This window comes from Antechinus flavipes, chromosome 6 (genome assembly GCF_016432865.1).
Source record: "Antechinus flavipes isolate AdamAnt ecotype Samford, QLD, Australia chromosome 6, AdamAnt_v2, whole genome shotgun sequence".
NCBI classification, from domain to species: domain Eukaryota; kingdom Metazoa; phylum Chordata; class Mammalia; order Dasyuromorphia; family Dasyuridae; genus Antechinus; species Antechinus flavipes.
In genome coordinates, this window is record NC_067403.1 from 193,417,754 (window position 1) to 193,440,902 (window position 23,149).

General features: G+C 40.3%; 1 protein-coding gene across 1 annotated transcript in view; it reads right to left on the reverse strand.

Moving 5' to 3' along the window:
- Nucleotides 1–233: 233 nt before the first annotated feature.
- MSANTD1 (Myb/SANT DNA binding domain containing 1) overlaps nucleotides 234–23,149 on the reverse strand; it is a 34,408-nt gene continuing 11,492 nt past the window's right edge. The window contains exons 2-3 of the mRNA XM_051964994.1: nucleotides 19,008–19,292; nucleotides 234–1,656 (exon numbers count right to left, since the gene is read on the reverse strand). Coding sequence (XP_051820954.1) covers nucleotides 1,416–1,656; nucleotides 19,008–19,292 — 526 coding nt within the window. The 3' untranslated portion in view covers nucleotides 234–1,415. The remainder of the gene's footprint in view (nucleotides 1,657–19,007; nucleotides 19,293–23,149) is intronic.

Below are 23,149 nucleotides of genomic sequence, written 5' to 3' on the forward strand. Positions count from 1 at the left end.
ATCAGGATTCTAGTTGTGGGTTAGTCATTAACTGTGGCACCCTGATTAAGACATTTCCCCCCTCTCTGGACTTTAATTTCATTTTCAAGAAAATGTAAATAATCCCCTCAAAGGACAGCTGTGAGAATCAGATGAGATGATGGATGCTACTATTTTTATCATCATTATGCTTATTTAGGCAATAGAAATGCCTAGGCCCTAAAGTGGTGGATAAAAAGCACACACAAAGGTAGTTCAATTCATCTCTCTTTATGAGTTATATATATCAAAGGCTATTTTCTTAATAATATACAAGACAATAATTGGGGAGATGCCTGATGTTTCTTCTTCAGAAGATGAGATTTGATTTTTTTTTCCCTTTGACTTATATACATTTTTTAAAAATTTCGGGGCAGCTAGACAGTGCAGTGAAGTCAGGAGGACCAGAGTTCAAATCTGGTCCCAGACACTTAACACTTCCTGGCTGTGTGACCCTGGGCAAGTCACTTGACCCCAATTGCCTCAGGAAAAAAAATTCAAGACAGCTTATTGGTGATATCATTCATTGCTTATTTTTTTCAAAGTGAACTATTTCATTTAATAATGAAAAAAAATTTATACATTTGTTATCAAAATCAACTTCAAGTATTAACAATTACTACATATGTATATATGTGCACATATATATACATATACATGTGAGCTTGGTACTTTTTAATGCTAATTTGTTTGGGCATGAACGTGGATTTCCACGGTCAAGATTAAGGCCCATCAGATATTGAGTTTCAAATCAAGTTCACTGGGTGACCTACACTGGGGCTCCTAAAGTGGGGGTTTAGGATAGGGCGCTCCTTTGGACAAAACAAGAAACAAGCTTGACGCCCCATTCCCAAGGTGACTTCTCCCGGCAGATCCGAGGTCAGCTCAGTCGGATCCGTGACAAATTTGCCCGAGCCTCCACTCTCAGAATGACCCAGAAATAGCACAGTAAGAATTCAGTTCCTGCAAGAAGTCTCTTGAACTTTGAAAATACAAAAATAATTAAGACAATTAACCCTCGGTGAAATGTAAAGCTTCAGTACTTCAGTGTGCTAGGATTTCGATGGTGGAAATCTCCTCCACAGTTTATTGAAGTACCGAGTCTTCAAGAGTAGCTATAGCTGAAACTCCACCATCCCTGGTGAACCTGGCCATGAGACAAAGAATTATACAACCTCCTCCTTCGCTCTGCCCGCAGTGGGGGGCCGGCCTTGGCTGGGGGCATTAAGGATTTTCTGCTTCTCGATAGTAGCTGTATTTCTTGGGCTGGTTCAGCTTTCTCTTTCCCTTTTTTTCTGAGATATTCTGTCACATCCTGTGAAGAGGGCAATGTAAAGCAGGAGAGGATCCGTCCATGGCGGGATCCGGGCCGGCAGCAGAATCTGGTGAGACCCTAACTAGACGTTGGACTTGGAGATGATCTTTTCCAGCAGGTTCATCATGCGCTCCTGAAGCTGGAGGCTCTGAACCTGGATGATGTTCTGCTGATCAAGGATTCGCCGCACCTCCCGGCAGGTTTCTTCCATGGCCCGACTGAGTTTCTTTTGCTCCTCCAACATTGATTCCATCAGTTTGAGTTTTTTCTTTTGAAAATGACAACTCTGTACTTTCCTTTTTTTGACTGGTCTTTCTTCTGATCTGAAATAAGGGGAAAAATAAAAACTAGTGAAATGGTTTATCTTCTAAGGGATTAAGCAGTTTGGGATTTGCTCATTCATTCAATTCAGTAAAACTCAATTTTATTTTTAAAGCACTAGTTATATGGGATGCATTAAGTGCTGATGACACAAAACCCCAAACCAGTGCTTGTCCTTGAGGAGCACTCGTTCTACACTTAATACTTCCTGGCTGTGTGACCCTGGGCAAGTCACCTAACCCCAATTGTCTCAGCAAAAAAAAAGAAGCACTCATTCTAGGAGAGACTAACTTATAAGCAGACAATTTGAGAAGGGAAAAATTACTAGCAACCGGAGAGGGAAAGTCTTTCCATTAGCGGGTGGGACCTACACTGTCCCTTGAAGGAAGCTAAGGATTACAAGAAATGGCAGTGACCAAGTCTCTAAAACTTTCTCTTTCAGGCTTTGTCCAAAGGAGTGCCCTATCCTCAATCTCCACCTCAGGAGAGCCCAGTGTAGGTCAAACAATACACTTGATTTGAGACTCACTGTCCAATAAGCCTTAATATTGATTATGTAAATCTATGTTCATGCTCAGACACGAGAAACTGAAAACAAAGATGGGATTTGGAATGTTGAGTTTGGAGAAATAGCTAATAAGACAATTTGGTTGGAATATAGAGTGGAAGAAGAAGAACAATGTAAAATAAACCTGGAAAGGTAGACTGGTAGACTAGAGCTCAGTGGTTACTTAATTTAACTGCACTCAAGTTATCCAACAATTATTAAAAATTTATTATTTACAAGGCAAAGTGTCAGATGGGGGAGCTGCTAAGATAAAAAATGGAAAAAGTCCTCACCCTCCAGGTGTTCACATATTATATAAGAGGACTATAGTAGTACACAAGCAATTGCAAAGTATACAAAGAGTAATACAAATTTGCTTTAAGACCCAGAATGAGCTCAATAACTAGAAGAACCAAGAAAGGTTTATTTTAGATGGCAATTGAGCTCTGCTTTGAAAAAAAGGTAGGTGTCTTACAAAGTAAGACATTACAAAATACATTACAGATTTGGGGGGAAACTTGGGAAAAACCATAGAGGAAGGAGATTGAATACTGTATGTAGGAAACATCTACCTGGCCAGTTTGACTGGAATAGGAAAAAAAGGGGAATGACATAAAATTAGTCTGGAAAAGGGAGGTGAAAGCCAGATTGTGGAAGCCTTTAATTTCTTAGTTAAGAAGTTTGTATGTTCATATATTGTATTTAACATACACTTTAACATATTTAACATGTATGGGTCTACCTGATATCTGGGGGAGGAGGTGAGGGGGAAGGAGGGGAAAAATTGGAACAAAAGGTTTTGCAATTGTCAATGCTGAAAAATTACCCATGCATATATCTTGTAAATAAAAAGCTATAATTAAAAAAAGAAAAGAAGTTTGTATGTTTTATCTTAGAAACAATAGAAAGCTACTAGTCATTTTTGAATGGGGGCATTAATGTGGTCAAAACTACTTAGAAACTATGGAGAATTTTTGGAGAAGAAAAAAGGCTCATTAGAAGGCTATTTCAATGGTAAAAGGTAATGGACATCTGAACCAGAATAGAGCCAATAAATGGAGATGAGAGTAGAAATCAAGAAATGTGGAGGTATGGTTGACAAGACTTGGCAACTGAGGAGATATGAATAAAGGAAAGGAAGGCAAGTGTCAGGGAGGCTTCCAAACTTATGGTTGTCTCCTCAAAAGAAATGGAGAAGTTTGAAGGAGAGTGACTTTGGGAATGAGTTGTATTTTGAACATGTTAAATGTCAGATTGAAGAATTTGTATTTTGTCCTAGAAGCAATAGCTCCTGGAGACTTTAAAATAGATGATTTAAAGTACATGATTTCATGGATTCAGGATTGCTCCCTTGGAACCAGGCCATAACCCCAGAAAGGGTTTGGCCATTGAGCTCTTTCTACTATTGCTTTAACTTTTAAAGTTTTAATGAAAGACTGGCCCCATTTTAAGAAAATTTGATATGAGGAAATTGAGATTTACAAATAATATAAAAATTGGAAATTATCAATATTTCCAAAAAGTTTTCTTTGCAAAGGATTTATAATAAAGTTTCTTTAGTGAGAATAATAGAGTTTAGAGCTAGAAGGAACTTTAGCTCTCTTACTGAATTTAAAGTGATTCCGTCTGCAAAAAATCATTTTCACAGAACTTTTCAGGACATCTGTTAAATAAAGCAAACACAATGGACAGCACAATAGAGAAGTGCCATTTCTCTTTGCAGATTATGAGACATGTGAACTGAAAGGAGCTTGCAGGGTAAAGGACTGTGCTTGCCATATTTGATGATATCGGGTCAAGTTCAAATGAGGGATCATTATCCAATCCCAAGAGATGACAACAGAATAAAGTACCCAGTTAGGGATAGTTTTAAATGTAGGGTCACGAGTAGATGTGTATGTGATTTTACTTCATGTATAATAACATCTATTGAAGGGGTGAGGGGATCAGTCTTTATTGTATCAATTCACAACATGAGCATCTGCTACTGCACAAATACAGATTTTCCCAGAGGCTACTTTCCAGCTGAATCTCTTGTTCAAAAGATCAAAGGAGAGAGCAGAAGGAATTTCTGAAGACGCCACAGACAAGCAGTACAGTTTTGGAACTACCGTATTAAACATGAATTATAAAAAAGGTAACAAATGGCTTATAGTTGGGAGGAAAACTACATGACAGAAATTCATAGTTTCACATATAATACCTTTTTTGTATGTTGAAATACTCTTATTTGTAAAAATTAGTGTTAATTATAACACTAAATGGAAAAATAAAGTTTTTAAAATAAAAGAATAAAAGCAAATAGGGGTAGGCCAGTAAGATTAACTATAAACATTAGAGTGCTCAAATGGATGTAGAGACAATCACTGCCCTGAAAGAATCAAACTGAAATTTAATCCATCTGGCTCAAATCTGCTTTCTTGAATTTCTGCCTTATTACAGACTAATCTTGTTTGCTTTGTCCTTTGCAACCTAGCACTTGACTCAACTTGCTCTTCTGGATTTTGGAGATGTTTCTTACTTCCAATTTCTTTTTGTTTGTTATCTTGTGATAATGGACTTTTATACCTTGTACAATTTTTAATGAAAGACTGGCCCCATTTTAAGAAAATTTGATATGAGGAGTCTCCTTCTCTGTGGTTCCTACCTTGCCTTGATTGCTACTCAATGATAATTCATTCATTAGTTCTTACTCCTTGCTTATGAACTTATTGTTGTGGATTGTCCTATCTTGCCACATTCAGGGAGAGCCCTCTAGAAGTAGTATTTCCTCTGAGTTCAGCCCTAGAGTCAGTTCCCTCTATCTCAAAATATTTCACCTTCCTCCTTAAGTTAATAATTAAGCAGGTCTTTAAAGATAATCAAACTCATTCTAGAATGAAAACCAAAGCAGAGTTTGACAAAATACCGTAGCTATAAATGGCACCAAAAGGTCTTTAGGGAATGAATCTATGGTAATCTTTAGCCAAGAGCCCTTTTTCAACCCTATATCTCCTCAGCTATTTGTCCCTCCACCAAGTTAAAGAATTTTAGTCATGAGATATTTTTCTAAAATTCATACTGATTTGAGTTTTCCATCCAGGAAGGAAGATGATACAGTATGCAGTGACCCAGGCCAAAAAGGTGGGAAATCCACACCTGCCAGGAAGCCCAGAGTAAAGGCATCTTTAAACCAATATTTTGAATAGAGGGAATGAGGGAGAACAAAAAATCAAAGCTGACTGAGATAAAATGAAAATTGAACCCACAGACATTGTTGAAATCATGTGAAGAGATAAGAGGGTCCAGAACACAACACTGGAGGGCAGTTATGGTTGGACAGAAGGTGGATGAAGTAGTAGTCAGCTGAACAGAATCAAAAAAGCAGAGAAAGTAGAGGAAGGTCAACAGGGTCAAAATCCTCAGAGAAGTCAGGATAAAAGGGGACTGAGATAGGACCCAAGCATTAGCAGCTCTGGTCACTGATGACAATTGAGGATGCTGCTCCAAGAAGAGAGGGAGAGGGAAGTCAGATTGCCTGAGACTGAGAAGTAAATGAAATTCATGTGGATTATGAAAGGAGAGACAGTAAAATAGTTTGAGGGGATAGCAGAGTCAAGTTCAGATTTTGTAAGGATTTGGGGGAAGAAGGAAAGTTATGTTAGTTGGCAACAGGCTAGGAAAGAGAGATGATGTGGAGGAAGGCAATCATAAAGATTCAAAAGACTTCCATGTGGCAGGAAGAAGATGTAATCAAGCACACAAGTAGAAGAGTCAAATTTGGCAAGGAGAAAGTCTATTTCTTTCTCTGAGACTGTAGCAAAGAAAAAGGAAGTGGGAAGTGATGAAGGGTTCTGAAGTTACAGAATAGGGAAAAAGAAGTAATTCATAATGGATGGTTTCTATTTTCTAAATAAAATAGAAAAGTGGGTCCTTTGTTGAGTAGGGATGAGAAGATATAGACGGCTTAGAGGGAGAAGAGATAATTTAAAATAGCCATTAGGGGAAATAAGATAAGAGAGTTAATCAGGAAAGAATAAGCAGAGTGCTATGCAGTAGTTAGGACTCAGTTGATATTAGATAATATAAATGTGTTGTAGAATCAGGCAGGGTTATATGACTTTCTTGAGTGACATTTAGAGGGAGAAAGAAAGGGAGACAGATTCTTTAAGGTTTATAAGTTGTCGAGAAGAAGCTAGAGAGATCAAGATTCTAACCTGGGAGTATCCAATGAAGTTGTTGAAGGGTGAGGAGACCCTAAAAGCAATAGGGGTCCCCAGGCCAGTGTCCCAGCTTTGCAATTCCAATCTCCAAGTGAGGTTTTTGGCAAAAATGGGTTTATTTCAGTCACAAATTATTTCCCTAAATGCACCGCTTCCTGGTTAGGAAAATAATGAAATCTGGGGTACAGAGTCTGGTTTTTTATTTAGCCTTTTATAGTTTGGGGCTTGAGAGCGATTAGGGGCTAATTTCCAAATCAATAAGGGTGGTGATTGTTTCCCAGACCAAAGTGATTCCCAGAACAATTGGAAGGGGGAGTTTCCCGTGGGAACCTGGTAGTTTTCCCACAGCCTGGAGATTCAGGTGGGTGGGGATCACTTTTAGAATTTCGCCAGGCCAGGTAACCCACTTTCCACAAAGATCAGAACCTATTCCATCAAAGCCACAGGTCCAGTCTTCTTGGTCTCAACTAGCCACCTAAAACATTCTCCCTCTGCCCTTTCCCAGTTACCATGATTTTGCCCCACCTATTCCAACATGCATATTGCCCTGCATGCATTTAGCAGAAAGTTCTATTCACAGAGATCTTTTTTCCCCCATGCTATTTATAACACAATAAATATATCTTTGTGAAGGATGAAAAAAGAAAAATCCATTAAGTGCTTCTAGGTTTTGTGGATCTGGAAGTTACAACATAATTGGGCTTTTACAAAATAACTGATTTCAGCATCTGTGTACCCCATACAACACCCTGTATTGTCACTCCCACCATCTGTTTAGACAGCAAACATTCCCACCCCACCCCCTGCCTCATACCCCCCAAAGGGAACAGTTCTTCATGACTATTCACTGGTTTCCCACTCTCGGGGAAACTAGGTGGGGCAGTGGACAGAGCTCCGGGACGGAGTCAGGAAGACCTGAGCTGAAGTCCAGCCTCCGACACTTCCTTGCTGTGTGACCCTGGTCAAGCTACAGAATACTGAAGCCCGTTTGCCTCAGTTTCCTCATTTATCAAATGATCTGCAGAAGGAAATGGCAAACCACTCCAGTATCTTTGCCAAGAAAACTCCAAATAAATCACAAACAGCTATACATGACTGAAAAACAACTGAACTGTACTCTTAGGTGGCTGAAATACTAATAGGCACCCTATGAAACAGATTTGGGAGAGCATAATAAAGAGTTCAATCAACATGAAGAAATCAAGTCACAAGTTACAAAGGTTTGCCTTTATTACATGAAATAGCTCAAGGACTTCACCAATCCTGACTAAGGTGCTTTTTGGGGGAAACTGAGGCAGGGTGGCAGGATCTAGGGAGTAAGGAGAAGAACCAGAAGGAGTTGGGTTGTCTAAAGATATGCTAATTTTGGGTTTTTTTTTCTCATTTTATTCCTTTTTTTCTGATTTTTCTTGTGCAGAATGATATTTGTGGAACTACATATAGAAGAATTGCACTGTTTAAGATATACTGGATCACTTGCCATCTGGGAGAGGGAGGGAAGGAGAAAAATTGGAACACAGGGTTTTGTAACGGTGAATGTTGAAAATTATCCATGTAACAAAAGGTTTTGCAATTGTCAATGCTGAAAAATTACCCATGCACATATCTTGTAAATAAAAAGGTATAATAAAACAAGAAAATTATCCATGTATATATTTTGAAAATAAAAAACTTTAATTTAAAAAATAAAGATATACTAATCAAGACAGTCTCAGAAGTGGGAGACAGGATGACTAGATTAACAGTGGATTCCAGCTTCACATCAATCTATGCTAACAAGATAGTCTGCAAAAACTGACCTGATTATGACTGATAATAGGAACAGGGTGGGCTCCAGAGCAATCCTGGGAAAAGGTGAGAAAGAAGACCAATTTCCAGCTTTAATAATCTCTTAAGAAAAACATATACACTAACTATTTGTGCAGGCTCAATGTTGAAGGAAGAACTTAATCAGAAAGAATTACAGAACAACCTAGACCTATGCCTTTGACAAGGGGAGCCCCAACACTCTCTCTCTCTCTCTCTCTCTGACTTTGTGGGGAACGCTAAGTGCTCCCTTGAGAGACCCATCCCAGAGAATCAAGATAAAGTGATTCTGTTATCTGGGTGGGACTAGTTGAGTGAGTGCAGGCCCATTTCTACTTAGCCAGAGCTGGAGATTCCAACTCAATAGGGCTAGGAGTGGAAGAGCTTAGACTTCCCCCCCAAAGTCAGAGAGAGAGAGAAAGAGTTTCGGGGTTCCCCTTGTCACCTTCACTGGGGGTTTGTGTCTTGAGGATTTTGTGAGTCCAAAAGGAAAATGGTTCCCACTAGAAGGGAGTGTTAATTATTGCTTCTAGGAAAGGGGAAAATAATTTTCCTTATAGATTTTTTTTTTAAATCAACCCCTTTAAGTCCAACCAACTCCTTCTCTTTACTGAGGAAAATGAGGCACAAAGAATTTAAGTGTGTTGTTGCCCAGGATCACACAGCCAGTGAATATCTAAGGCAAGATTTGCATCCAAGTCTTGGTAGAGTCCAGCTCCTATCGGTGGCTATATAAAATCTCTAATAAAACCTGTAGTTGTTTGTCCTCCATTCTCCAAGAGGACCAGAACATCAGGAAGGTGATATTTTATTCCCAGTCTTATTTAGCTGAGACTCAAATAGAGGTCTTCTGACTCCAGACTAAATGTCTTTCCAATGCACACTATTTGTCTTCTCCATTTAAAAACAAAGTAGGAGCCCTAGAGACAAGGATCTGGTCCAATTGGGCTTGGAGGTCCCTTTCATTCCCAGGCAGAAGAACAAATATCGGAGCAGAGACCTTAATTTACAGTATCAGTGGGAGGGCAGAGCAATAACACACATTTAAATGTAGTAATGTGGTCCCAGAAATCTGAGGCTTTCAAACAATCAGCCTATTAGGTGATAATACTGTGGGTAATTAGGCTAGATTAAGTGGGCAACAATTGGTCATAAATCTCCTGACTTTTTTGCTCGGCTTTCTCTTGTTTTCCTTCTCTCTGGGTAACTGTAATTGAATACATATTTGGATTGTAAATTATATTTTTTGCCATCAGCATTGGAATTTTAATTTCCAAATCTTTGTTGGAAATCTCCTCAGTGTGGGGTTGTTTATTGTGTTAATAATAGGGAGTTGAATCAATTATGTATCCCACTGTCCAGGATCCAAAGATTGTCTCTAGGCATATTTCAATAATTGCTGAAAACTCAGGAATTCTTGCGCTCTGAGTTACAGAAAGTTCTCCTGGGATTTCAGATCTTGCTGATGTGCCCAATGCTGAGACTGGGGCTGACTGAGGTTAAGTGACTCACACATCCGATAAGATCCTAAAGATTGGATTTGAATTCAGGTCTTCCTGATAGATTTCAAAGGGATCCATGTTCTTGGATGGGGAAAAATACATATGAATTCAGTATAACTGATTTCCTTTGTAATCGATCTTATGTAGTTTATTCTGGGAAGGGGTGCATAACCTTTACCAGCCTGACAAAGGGACCCATGACACACAAAAAGGTTAAAAACATCCACGCTAAGTAGACTCGGTGACTATCTGCCTGGGATGATTCAGCAAGGGCATAGTAAAAAAATGTATAATGGAAAGAAACCAGACTTGGCCCAAAGAACTGAGTTGAATCCTGGCTGTGTTACTTAAACAAATTATTTGCATTCTGAGTCTCTCTTTCCTCACATATGCTAAGAGAGCAAGTATACTATTGAGCAAGCTGACCAGGGGCAGACTAAAGACAGTTATATTTAGAACTGATTGAAAGATTGAACCCAAATAGAATTCTTTAAGGGTTCAACCTTAAACTGAAAGTACTCTCCAGTGCAGAGTTTCACGGATTAGTCCTAGGTCCTGCACTGCCCAATATTTTTGTCTGTGAGCAGGATAAAATCTGTAGGATAGCACAAAGCTGATATAGATAGCTAACACGACGTACAACAGAAACAAGATCAAAAAAGATTGCAACAGATTAAAGTGATGGGTCAAACATAAAATGAAATTTAATAAAGATAAATGTAAAGATCTACAGTTGGGTTCAAAAATTATTCCATGTGTGTATAGAATAAAGGAGGGTGATTAGAGTAAAGTACTTAAGAAAAAAGTAAGGGGGGGAGGTCTCAGTGGACTTAAAGTTTATGAATATGGCAGCCAAAACTAAAACTTAACCTTAAGTTGCATTAATAGAACCACAGTGCCCAGAATAAGGGAAGTGATAATCACCAATATTCATAAGTATTATATTCAATTCTGGGGGCCATATTTTAGCAAGGACAATGACAAACTGAAAAACATCCATAATGGGGAGAATAAGATGGTACTAGGTCCGCTGGGATGGAGATCTATGATAGACATGACAGGAATCTTCAAGTATCTGAAAAACTATAGAAAGTCCTTCAGAAGGAAATCAGCAGAACCAGGACTATACACTCACTGTCTACAACTATTTTTTTTAGAAGGAAAAAAGGAAATAGATACAGGGCCAAAGGGGACAAGATTTCATATAGGTTTTTAAAAATAAGTTAGAGGGTATGATTCCCCCACTTTTTTTTTATTGTTTTTTATTATTTAGTATTTATTTTGGTTGTCCTTAGAAACTAAACATAGGAGAACAATTTGGAATTCTGCCCAAAGGACTAGAAACCTTGCATACCCTTTGGCCCAATGATAATCCTACTACACCTGTATTCCAAAGAGACAAGGAAAACAAAAAAAAGGGGGGGGGGAGGAAGGACCTTTATGTACATAAATATTTATAGCAGGTCTTTTAGCCGTGGCAAAGAAAGTGAAATTGAACGGAATATCTATCGAGAAATGGCTGAACAAGTTGTGATGGAAAACTACTGTGCTGTAAGAAATGAAGAGCAAGATGCTCTCAGAACAACCTCAAAGGTGAACTGATGCAAAGTGAAATGAGCAAAATCAGGAGATCTTGCATACAAGAACAGAATTATTGTATGATGATCAACTTTGAGTGACTTAGCTATAGTCAGAAATACAATGATCCAACACAATTCTGAAAGACTTATGATGAAAAATACTATCCATCTCCATAGACAGAACTGTTAGAGTATGAATGTAGATTGAAGTATACTTTTTCTTTACTTTTTTATTTTTTTTTTTTGGAGGGGGGAGAATTGGTTTGTTTTCTAAGACAATATAACATGAAAATGTTTTCCATGACTGTACATATATAACCTATATCAGATTGCTTGCCTTTTCAGTGAGTAGCAAGGGAGAGGAAGAAAGGAAAAAGAAAATTGGGAACTCAATTTTTTTTAAAACAAATAATAAAAATTATTTTCATAGGTAATTTGGGAAAAAATTTAAATAAAAAAAATGTTCATGTTCAAATGATAGAAAATTCTATCCTCCATGCTATACACATATTTATTTTGTGACAGGTCAGGTTGACTGCATTATAGTGAATACTCAATATTTATACTGGGCCATTAGACATAGAAGTAATAATTTTAAAACCTACTTATGTCATTCAAATGCCTTAACCCAAGCTTTTTATATGAGAAACTTGAAGTGTATAATCTAAAGAATCATGGTCTTACAAGGGAAAAAAAAGGCTAGATTTATTTTGTTTTACCAGACTGTAAAATTAGGAGAAAAGGTAGAAGTTAAAAAGATAGATTTCCCTTCAACATGAGGAAAAACTTGCAAATAATGAGAGCATTTCAAAAAAAGAATAGATTGTTGCCAAGTAAGATAGCGGGTTTCTCATCACTGAAAGCATTTTTTAGCAGAAGCTGAATGCTACCATTAGGAATGTTGTAGAGTTATTGCACTATTTATGGCTTTAGACTATGATAACAACTAAGGATCCTTCCAATTTTGAGTTTCTATCTTTTCTAGGTGATCTTCTGTCTAATTTCCTATTCCTAGAAACTAAAGCCATGTTCAACTCTTTAAACTTTCCATGTTAGGTAGATGATGAATGAGCACAGTTTACGGAACAAATATTCCATGACTATTCCAAAAGGCACAGCAGGGCAGGATTTGTACAAGGATTATGCAAATTACAAGGAAAAACATAGGGGAAAAAACCCATTATGTGCTTATGTTTTATCATTATTGTACCTGAATAAGCTCTTCTAATTGGGCAGTACAGCAACTTCCTCAGTCTAGTTGAGTTATTCACTTGGCATATAGTTCCCTAAAGTGGTAACATGTGATGTCATAAAATTTAAAAATGTAAGCTAAAGAGCCTTCAGAGATCGTTTAGTCTAACTTATTCACTTTACAGAGGAAACTGAGCTCTAAAGAAGGGATGGAAATGGCCCAAGATCACCAAGTGGACCCGCAGTCCAGTCACCTTCCTAACACTACCTCTTGTCATAATGGCCAAATCCCTCTTTCTCCTCATCCTTTTCCCAGCCTGTCTCATTCTTCCAGCATCCAGTTATTCCTTCCTCCATTTGTCTAAAAAGGGGGACAAACTGGGAGCAAGGCTCAGTGGGACTGGGAGCAAGGTTCAATATGGATCTGATAGTGCAAGGCAGGGAGGGGATCTGAGAAAAACCAAAAATGAAGTTGAAAGGGGATTTGGGGAACCTGAAAGACAAACACCATCCACCTCATTTAGCAGAACATTAGCTGCTGTTTCATTTCCACTTTACCCCCATCAATCAGATCCCCAGCAACTCCCAAAAGTCCTTGATATGTACTGACTTCCAGCCCTAGAAGATGAATAAATATCATTTTCCACAAAAGCCAGCATCAGCCAGGTGTTTAAGGAGGCTGAAAAGGAAAGCTGCTTCTACAGTCTCCCATTTAATGCTTCTGCTGGGAGTCTGGCTGGGAGCTGTTCATCTCATTCTGGCTCCAGGTTCAGAAAAGAACCTTTCCAGAGCTGGCTCTTTTCTCCGAAGCCTTATCTCCAAGAGCAAACATTTACCCAGAGGATCGTCATTTTTTTCTGTTTGCATAGTTTATGAAATTATTATTATTCTCAGCAAGGAAACAAGATTTGCAGTTCATTTGCAGCATGCTGCAGAGAACATTTTTTCTTTTTCTTTTTAGATTATATAATTCTGTGCCTTTCACCTAGGGGAATGACATCAAGCCTTATTTGGCTAAAAATTATTCTCATGGTCAGAATCCAGAGGGAATAGCAACCAGACAAAATGCTTTTAACACTGACCAAATCTAAGCTGTCTTTCCAAGGTACTGGGAAGTATTATCTCCTTATGGGTAAGATCTAGAGAGCCATCCCTAAGGTATACAGGTAGCCAAAAGGCTCATGGAATCCCAGATTGGAACCTTCAAGGTCATCCAATTCACCTACTATCCAAACAGAAATCCTCTCTCTGTTACCTCTCTGACAAGTGCATCATCTCATATTCACCTGAAAACCTCCAGAGAGGGGAAACTCCACTGATCACTAGATCTAAAACCAAAGGAACTGTAGAAGTCATCTAGTTTAGACTCATTTCATCAGTGAGGAAACTAAAGCCCCCAAAGATTAAGGGACTCTATCAAGCCAGGTTGGAAATAGTATAGATTGGATTCAGATACTTATCATCCAAAGCCAGTCTTTAATTCATTCTTGGAAAGCTCTGCCAGAAAGTTTTTAGACTCTCTCCAAACTCATCCTTCATTGCTCTTACTTCTGCCTTCTGGGTTCAAGTAAAATAATTAGAATTTCTCTTTCACAAGATTGTCCTTCAAACACTTGAAAACAACTATTCTGTTCTCTCCCTCCTAAGTATCTCCATTTCCTCCAAGTGATCTTCACATGCTCTTCTGGAGGACAGTACAGCTATTACCTGCCCATCCTGGATACTGATATACCAATATTAATGTGCCTCGAGAACACATCGCTTTTTTTGGCTGCCAAGTTATATGTTGGCTATTACTAAATTTACAATCCCGTATGTAAATCTCTCAAGATTTGTTTAGTTTTGTTTTCATTTTTCACACAATTTTCCACTCGTGTATTATACTGGTACATTTGATTTTTTTAATTAACCAAATGTAGGACTCAATTTTTTATCCTTAACAAATTTTTTGTTAATTTCCACAGCTTGAACCTATCCTATCCTTCTGAAATCTTTTTATATCACATTTCTACTATTTCTACAACCCCAAGACAATTGAAAATGGATGTTGGTTGATAAATTATCAAAATGAGCTTGGCCCCTGAGAGGAGATATGAGAAGACATTTCCTGCTACTAAGAACAAAGCCCATATATCCCAAAGAAATACTAAAGAAGGGAAAGGGACCTGTATGTGCCAAAATGTTTGTGGCAGCCCTGTTTGTAGTGGCTAGAAACTGGAAAATGAATGGATACCCATCAATTGGAGAATGGCTGGGTAAATTGTGGTATATGAATGTTATGGAATATTATTGTTCTGTAAGAAATGACCAGCAGGATGAATACAGAGAGGCTTGGAGAGACTTACATGAACTGATGCTAAGTGACATGAGCAGAACCAGGAGATCATTATACACTTCGACAACGATATTGTATGAGGATGTATTTTGATGGAAGTGGACTTCTTTGACAAAGAGACCTGAGTTTCAATTGATAAATGACGGACAAAAGCAGCTACACCCAAAGAAAGAACACTGGGAAACGAATGTGAACTATCTGCATTTTTGTTTTTCTTCCCGGGTTATTTATACCTTCTGAATCCAATTCTCCCTATGCAACAAGAGAACTGTTCAGTTCTGCAAACATATATTGTATCTAGGATATACTGCAACATATCCAACATATAAAGGACTGCTTGCCATCTAGGGGAGGGGGTGGAGGGAGGGAGGGGAAAAAAATTGGAACAGAAATGAGTGCAAAGGATAATGTTGTAAAAAAATTACCCTGGCATGGGTTCTGTCAATATAAAGCAATTATTAAATAAAAATTAAAAAAAAAAAAAAAAAGACCAAAGCCCAGTGATGCTCTATGGAAGCCCTCACTCTAGGTTGTCCTTGATTCATTATTCACCACTCTCTAAATCTAGTTATTCAGCAGCATCCTCCAGCTGGAGGGACCTCAGAGGCATCTGAGCTACCACATCAGGATGAGGGTCCCCTCCACCACACGCGGGACGCCTGACTACCGAGGGTCCCAAGGCAGCCCACTGCAGCTTTTCAGTGCCCTGTGAAGGTTTTCCCAACATCAAGCTCAGACCTGCCAGTCTCTCAGACCAACTGGGGCCTTCCACTCTCGAAGGACAAATCTTCTAGCCCTCAAGGACAATTATCTGATTCCTATCAAGCCTTTGCTTTTTCAAACTAAATGTCTCCAGTTCCTTCAGCTGAATCCCATGTAGCCTGATGGCAAAACCATTCCCCTGGGAGACACTTTCCTTTGGACGCTTGACAAGCCACCCGAGTCCTTGCTGGAACGCAGCCCTATCTCTGTTATTCTGAGGCAGTTTCTTCTTGCATAATGTTGGACTAAGCCGTTTCACAAACCCTTTAAGTTCTAAAGGCTCCGACCCAATGGTTGGGAAGTGGGAGAGAACGTTGGCATCCATATGCCGCTGGTATATGCCGAAGCATCCATTCAGCAACAGCCACAAGCACACAAGGCATTCTCTCTGTGAGACCCCTGGGAGCAGTGAGATCCCTGGGAGCAGAGACACCCCTGGGAACAGAAAGACCCCTGGGAGCAGTGAGACCCTTGGGAGCAGAGAGACCCCTGGGAGCAGAGAGATCCCTGGGAGCAGAGAGACCCCTGGGAGCAGAGAGACCCCTGGGAGCAGAGAGATCCCTGGGAGCAGAGACCCCTGGGAGCAGAGAGATCCCTGGGAGCAGAGACCCCTGGGAGCAGAGAGACCCCTGGGAGCAGAGAGATCCCTGGGAGCAGAGACCCCTGGGAGCAGAGAGACCTCCTGGGAACAGAGAGACCCCTGGGAGCAGAGAGACCTCCTGGGAACAGAGAGACCCCTGGGAGCAGAGAGACCCTTGGGAGCAGTGAGACTGGGAGAGCAGGCCCGAGAGAACTCCCTACCACTCCCCAGAGGCATCAGACGAGGAGGAATGTCTGCAGGTCTCCATGATGCTGGCTGAAAGAAGGAGTGGGGAATAGACAAAACCAAATGGATCTGCGCCGTCTGGAATGTCAAGTTCAGTGTTTTAATAGGAATGAAGGTGGCACTTTTTGTCTTATATCTAATCTAAGACGAAAGAGAAGGACAGGGAACAGACAAGGGTCTGATCATTCATTCAACAGGAGGTGGGGAGCCCAGGAGACTCTCCAACCAGGGAAGCCTTTTACCACCATTTAACTGACTCTCTTCTCTCCCCTATCCAACGTCCTAGCATTAGAATTTGGGGCACACGGCTTGCTTTTGTTCTGTCTCATATTATTCTCTGATCATACTGACTTTTTTCCTCAATCAGATCATAAGTTTCTCTTCCTGTATCCATCACAGCACACTTATACAAAACAATGAATATTCTCAGTAAAGACTTAACAACTCAGTTCTTGGGGTGGATAAAAAGAGAGTGGGGAAGGGATGAAAGGAGGACGAGAGAGGCAGAGAAAGAGAAAGAAGAGACAGGGGAAGAGAGAGACAGAGAGAGACAGACAGATGAGAGAAAGAAGAAACAGAAAGAGAGAGAGAAAAAGAGAGAGAAAGAGAGAGAAGAGAAGAGAAGAGAAGAGAAGAGAAGAGAGAGAAGAGAAGAGAAGAGAAGAGAAGAGAAGAGAAGAGAAGAGAAGAGAGGAAGAAGAGAAAAGGGAAAAGAGGAAAAGAGAGGGGAAGAGCGAGGAGGGAGAAGAGATGAGAAACGAACAGACAGATCCATCATTAGACCTGCAAGAGAATTCAAAGCTCGTTTAGTTGATAGTTTTATAGATGAGGACACTTGGGGCCCAGAGAGAAGGGATTTCCCAAGCCTCACAGGTTGTAAATGGGAAAGCTAAGATTTAATCCTAGATCTTATGATTCACTGATCCCAAGAGATAGCCCAGTAATCGTACAGAGAGGAACAAGGGTCAAACTCTTTCAAATGACACTGACCATTAAGAAGTTGATCTCATCTACCTGTGTCTGAGCCTCTGGGTTTGGGTTTAGATACAGAGGATGTCTGTATCATGGCCTTTAAGCCTTTTCAGAATATGGCCCAACCTCTTTTCTAGGATTATCTCCTTCTACTTCCTTTCATGTACCCAAAGTCTCAGCCAAGCTGAGTCAGCCTTTGTGAATTATGTTCTGCACTTTGTCCATTCCTTTTCATTTGACATTGCTGTTACTTGGATTGCCCTTCCTACCACATCTATTTGTCCTATTTCTATCTTCAAAGCTCAAGCTAAATCATTTTTTTTCCACATGAAATTTTCTTGACTCCAAAAAGAAATGATCTATCTCTTCTTTCTCTGTTCTTAATAACATGCCATACTTTCCACTTAAAAGTTATACTATATTTTATACTTAGTAATATCCATAGTGCTGAGGGCCTTGCCCATAATAAGCTCTTAGTGAATATGACAGCATACTTTCAAGACGCTGCCTTCTCTCTCCATTTACCACACAAACCCAAGACCCTGTGGAGGTTAGGTCCATCTGACTGGTTTTGTGGAGTCAGATACCAAGGTCTTTCCCCCCAGGTCACCTGAGCTCCCTGCCTCTCCTTCCCTCCTCTTATAAATCTGACCTGGGAAGCCTGTATTTCTCTATATCACACTTTTGCTACCTCTTGGAGGAGTTGGAAGGAGTTAAATATGTATTAAATATATGTAAATATAAATAAATATACATTAATATATAAATATATAACATATTATATATAAATATATAAAAATATATTTTAAAATACATATTAAAATGTAAAGGTACTAAATTCCTTAGGTTACTGCTGAAGGGATGAAGCTGGACAAGCTTTTACCTCAGTCCAGCTCCTCAAGACTCGGCCCCAGCCATCATCCCCACTTTATTTACCCTTTTGGGGGTTCATGGGCTACGATCATGGCTCCTTGTAGGGAAGCCCAGACAACTGGCTTGAGGCAGGACTCCAGCCCTCAGCGGCCAGAGCCAGCGGTGGTGGTGGGTCCCTGAGCCTTCACTCTATCGCTTGCCTGATTTGCCCAGACCCGAGATGGCGATTTCATGGTACAGAGAGAAATTTGCCAGGCATGTCCAGCCTGATGGTAATCATAGAAAATCTACTTAATGCAGCTGACAAAGCACAGGCGTGATCTCATTCCATCCTCACGACACAACTGCAAGGGGCGTGGAATAGCGGGCTCCCAAGGAATGGCTTGTCTGAAACACCGAAGGTGGCAGCTATTCCCGGCGGCGGGGCTGGCACTTTTCCGCCGTGGGAGGGATGGGATTCCCAGCACAATTAGGCAGGAAGACACCTTCCAGATCTAGTTCGGCTCCTTCATTTTATAAATGGGGAAACTGAGGCTCGCGGGGCTCAGGGTCACCGCACACAGCGGAGCCAAGCTCCGACCTCGGATTTTCTGACTCCACACGCGGTGTTCGTTCTACCATTCCCAAGCGCCGCGCTGGCGGGGAAGAGCCCCGTGGGAGGGTCCCCACCCCGGCCCACCCGGCCCCCATGCTTCCCTTCCGCCTGACCATCCTGCTCGGAGGGGAGGGTTGGAAAAGGAACAAATGCAAACACTACCTTAACTTAAAAGAGAGTAAGCTGGAGGAGCTCTCGGAGTGGTCTTCCTCGTAGCACTCCTCCCTTCCTTCATATGAATACTGGTTATACGGTAAGTACAGAGGGGTGGACTTAGCGGACGGCGAGAGGGACGCCTCGGTCTGGGACGTGGAAGGCCCCGGCTGCTGGCTCTCCTGCAGTTTCACGTCATTGTATTCAGTGACTTTGGACAGTATTCTATCAATGGTTATATAATAAGGCCAGTCGGGTGGAACAGACTCGCTATCAGTCATGCATTTTAATTTCCTGCAACGAAAGACACACAACAGTGAAGCGTGATAACATATGCACGGGACACACACAAATATCTCAGGCTAGCTTTTCACACCTCTCTGCTGGGGAACCGGCCCGGTCCCGTGTCTTCCATTGAAAAAGGAAACCAAAAAAACCAGCCGGACAGCTGATGCCGGCAGAACCGGGTCAGGAAAGCCCGCGGCAGGCGCCGGTGGGGAAGAAATTAGGGGCAAGCCTGAAAAGACTTCAGGCTTATGGGAGCTAAAGGAGATGGGGCTTTGGAAAACCTGGGCTCCGGTCCTGAAGTAGGCTGGACTTAGAAGGACATCGGACTCTGGGTTCTGGATTAAGTTAGATCTTAAAAATAACCCAAACAAATAAAGAATCGCAGGCATCAGAATGCAGCGTTTCAGTCATTATTTCAAGGAGCCGTGGCTGTGTAGGTCGGGGCTCTCTCTTCACCGACATACAAAAGCCCCAGACATCTAGTAAACAGTCTACAGGAGGTGCCATGGCTGAAAAATGCAGCCATTCTGGCGATGAGCCCCCGGAGGGATAGTCCGATATTTTAGCCCGGGGGCTGGTGCTGGGCTGCTATTGTCCTGGAGAGTTCAGAGTCACTTCCTAAGCACCACCAGGCTTCCAGGAAGAGGTCCTGCCATAGCTCTCCAGAGCATCATCTTAAAATACTGGGAGGATAATTTGCCACTTAAATGAGAAATTTCAGAGTCTCTTAGAATTATCCTCTGCCTCCTAAAGTCTCTTTCTTGATAGATATCTGAAATGCTAAAATTAGGGTTCTTTTTCTTTAGTTAACAGCTTCTAATATCTATTAAAATAATGAAAAAATCGGGTGGAGGGACAACTAAGACCTGGGGAAAGGACTCAGAGTGGAGAGGTTGAAAGCATGAAGACTTATTGTTAGATTCTAGAGTCTGAGAGGGCTGGTCTAGCTCTCCCAGGTTCTTAAGGTTCTGAAGAATAAAAGGAGGATTTGTGACAATTTTTTGAGTTACTTAAAATCAATGTGGTCAAAAGAAGTCTTTGAACTCAGTGAACAATCTGTAAAATTTTCCAGTGTATATTATCTGAACTGATTCCAGATTTATCCAGCTATCAATTATTCCTTTTTTCATGCCTACCAAAGTTTAGAAGAAAGATTGGCACACAGGAAACCTGAGATCAATTATTTCCCCTCTTTGGGACTTAGTTTCCATCTGTAAAATGAGGACTTTGGACTAGCTGACTCCTCAAATCCTTTTCATCGCTGATGTTTTATGAGATAGCCCTAGGATGATGAAGGATGAGAGAAGAGATCATAAAAACTCTGCTCCTAATCTCTATGGCCAAGAAATAGCTTTGAATTCAATGGCAACGCTGGTTTACATTCTGAAAAGCTTCCCAGGTTGACATCCCGGGATGTCTCATTTCACAAACTAGACTAGTTAGACAATCTTGGACAAATTACTTTGCCTTTCTGGGATTTAGTTTCTTCCACTCTATAATCAAAGGACTGGAGTATCTGATCTGTAACATCCTTACTGGGTCTAGCATACTATCCTATGAGAACTACATAGTATGTACAATTTGAAAGACACTTCGATTTTCCTGCCTCCAAATATCTCTTCCTCACTGATTTGCTATGGCACCTAAAATTCAGTTATCGGTCATCCCTCTTGATTGTGTCCCAAGCTTAAATGCAAATCTCTGGATGGTGGAAGAAGGATTAACTTAACAATAAACCATTATCAAGCCTTCATGCATCAATCTATATCGATTAGATGTTCAATTCAATTCACATAAAGTGTTCTCATGTGCAAGTCACTAGCTACAGGGGACCTGGGCTTGAATCTTGGCTCTGTTGTATAAAGTCTATGGACCTCAGTTTCCTTATCTGCCAAATGAGGGGGTGAAACTAGATCAATGTTCTTTTTAGATGTAAATCTTAAGTTTCTAAAATTTGATATATAGGCTAAATATGCCTTCACCTAAAGCCCTGATAGACAAGATAGAACCCTTTTGCAACTTCTTCATGTGAAAAAACTGATTGTCAATCACTGCTCTTTAGGTCAAATGTGAATCTACAAATTGTACTACCATCACATTGGCCATGGCTACCCATTTTACCCATAAGGATACATGAGGAACTTTTGTCAAAGGCCCCGCTGAAATCCATATATGACTGACTACTTCCAGAAGATAAAATCAGGTTAGCATGACTTGAGTTGTTCTTAATGAACAACTGATTGGTGGTAATAATCACTAGTTTTTCTAACCCGTCATAAACAATTGCTTCAATAATGAGTATTAGAACATTGCAGGAATCACAGTCAAGCTCTTGGACAGTGTTAAAAAAAAAAAAAAAACCTTCTCTTTTATAAAAATAGAGCTCTATGCCCATTTCTAGGCCTTCAACTTTCCTTCTGTCCTCTGTTGTTTTTCTACCTGCCAGTTCTTTTAGTACTCTATGCCTAATGACTCAAACTCATCCAAAACAATTCAGATTTCTGTGGAGAATAAACTAGGGAAAAAGAAAAGTCCCAAGCATGTTTCAGCCCTGATGCCGACACATTGAAACCACAGCCAAGCCACTTCCCTTCTTGGTGCCTTTGCTTCCTCTCCTATAAAATGATAGGCACAAGCTGACATGCTATGCTACTGGGGGATGGACAGACACACACATGCAGAATGAAAATACTTAGAATAAGACACAAAGTCAGGGGAAAAAAACATAAGACAGGACAAAACATCACAAAAAGATCAAAATGAGAACTACCAGTCAAAAAATGAGTATTTATTAAGTGCCTACTATGTGACAAGAATTGGGGATATAAATATGAACAAAAGAAAGAGTTCCTGCTCTCAAGGAGCTTACAATCTAATGGGGAAAGACAACATAAAAGGAGCTGAAAAACTGAGACAAATCAAAGAAATCTCAAAGAAATGAAGAGGAGAAAGAATAGTGAAAGAATATGAGATAAAGGGAAAAAGAGGCCAAAAGTGGAAGAAAAATACTAGAGTGGTTGGCCATTTCCTTCATTTTACAGATGAGGAACTGAGGCAAACAGGGTCAAGTGACTTGCCTAGGCTCAAACAAGACGTGAGAAGACCTGAGTTCAAATTCGGTCTAAGATGCTTACTGATTATGTGAAATCACTGCAGCGAAGTGCAAAACACTACAATATTTCTGCTAAGAAAATCCCAAATAAGGCCATGAAAAGTTGGATATTATTGAAGAAAAAACAAACAAATAACTGAACAACAACAAAGTTCTCAGCTCTCTCTTCAAGGAAAGACGGGCTACCAGTGGTCCTCAAACTTTTGTTCTCAATATTTTTATCCTATTAAAAATGATTGAGGATCTGCCCAAAGAGTTTTTGTTTGTGTGGTTTATAGTTATAGATATTGATCACATTAAAAATAAAAACTAATTATGAATTTGTAGACTCTCTGAAAGATTTCAGAGATTCCCAGGATGCTCTGAACCAGACTTTGAGAACCACTGGGCTAATCACTGTTCAGGGCAGGTGTAAAAGGGCTTGCTTCTCAGGTGTGAGTGGGATGAAGTGATCTCTGAAGTCTTATGAAGCTCAGATTTTCTGTAGTTTTACGATACTCTGGGATCAATCCATCTAACTGACCCCAGCATGATAGAGGGCTCCATTGCTACCACTGGCCATGAATCAGCCTCGATACGGTTCTTTGAAATTTGTCCACAAATGGCTGTTTAAAGCTTTCCTTCAACCAATACTTCCTCAGTGCCTACTACATGCAAGGCTTTCTGCTAAGTGGTCTGCTAAGGAAGTAATTCCTTACTATGTTAGGTAATGGGGTACAAAACCCAAAATGAAATAGTTCCTGCCCTCATG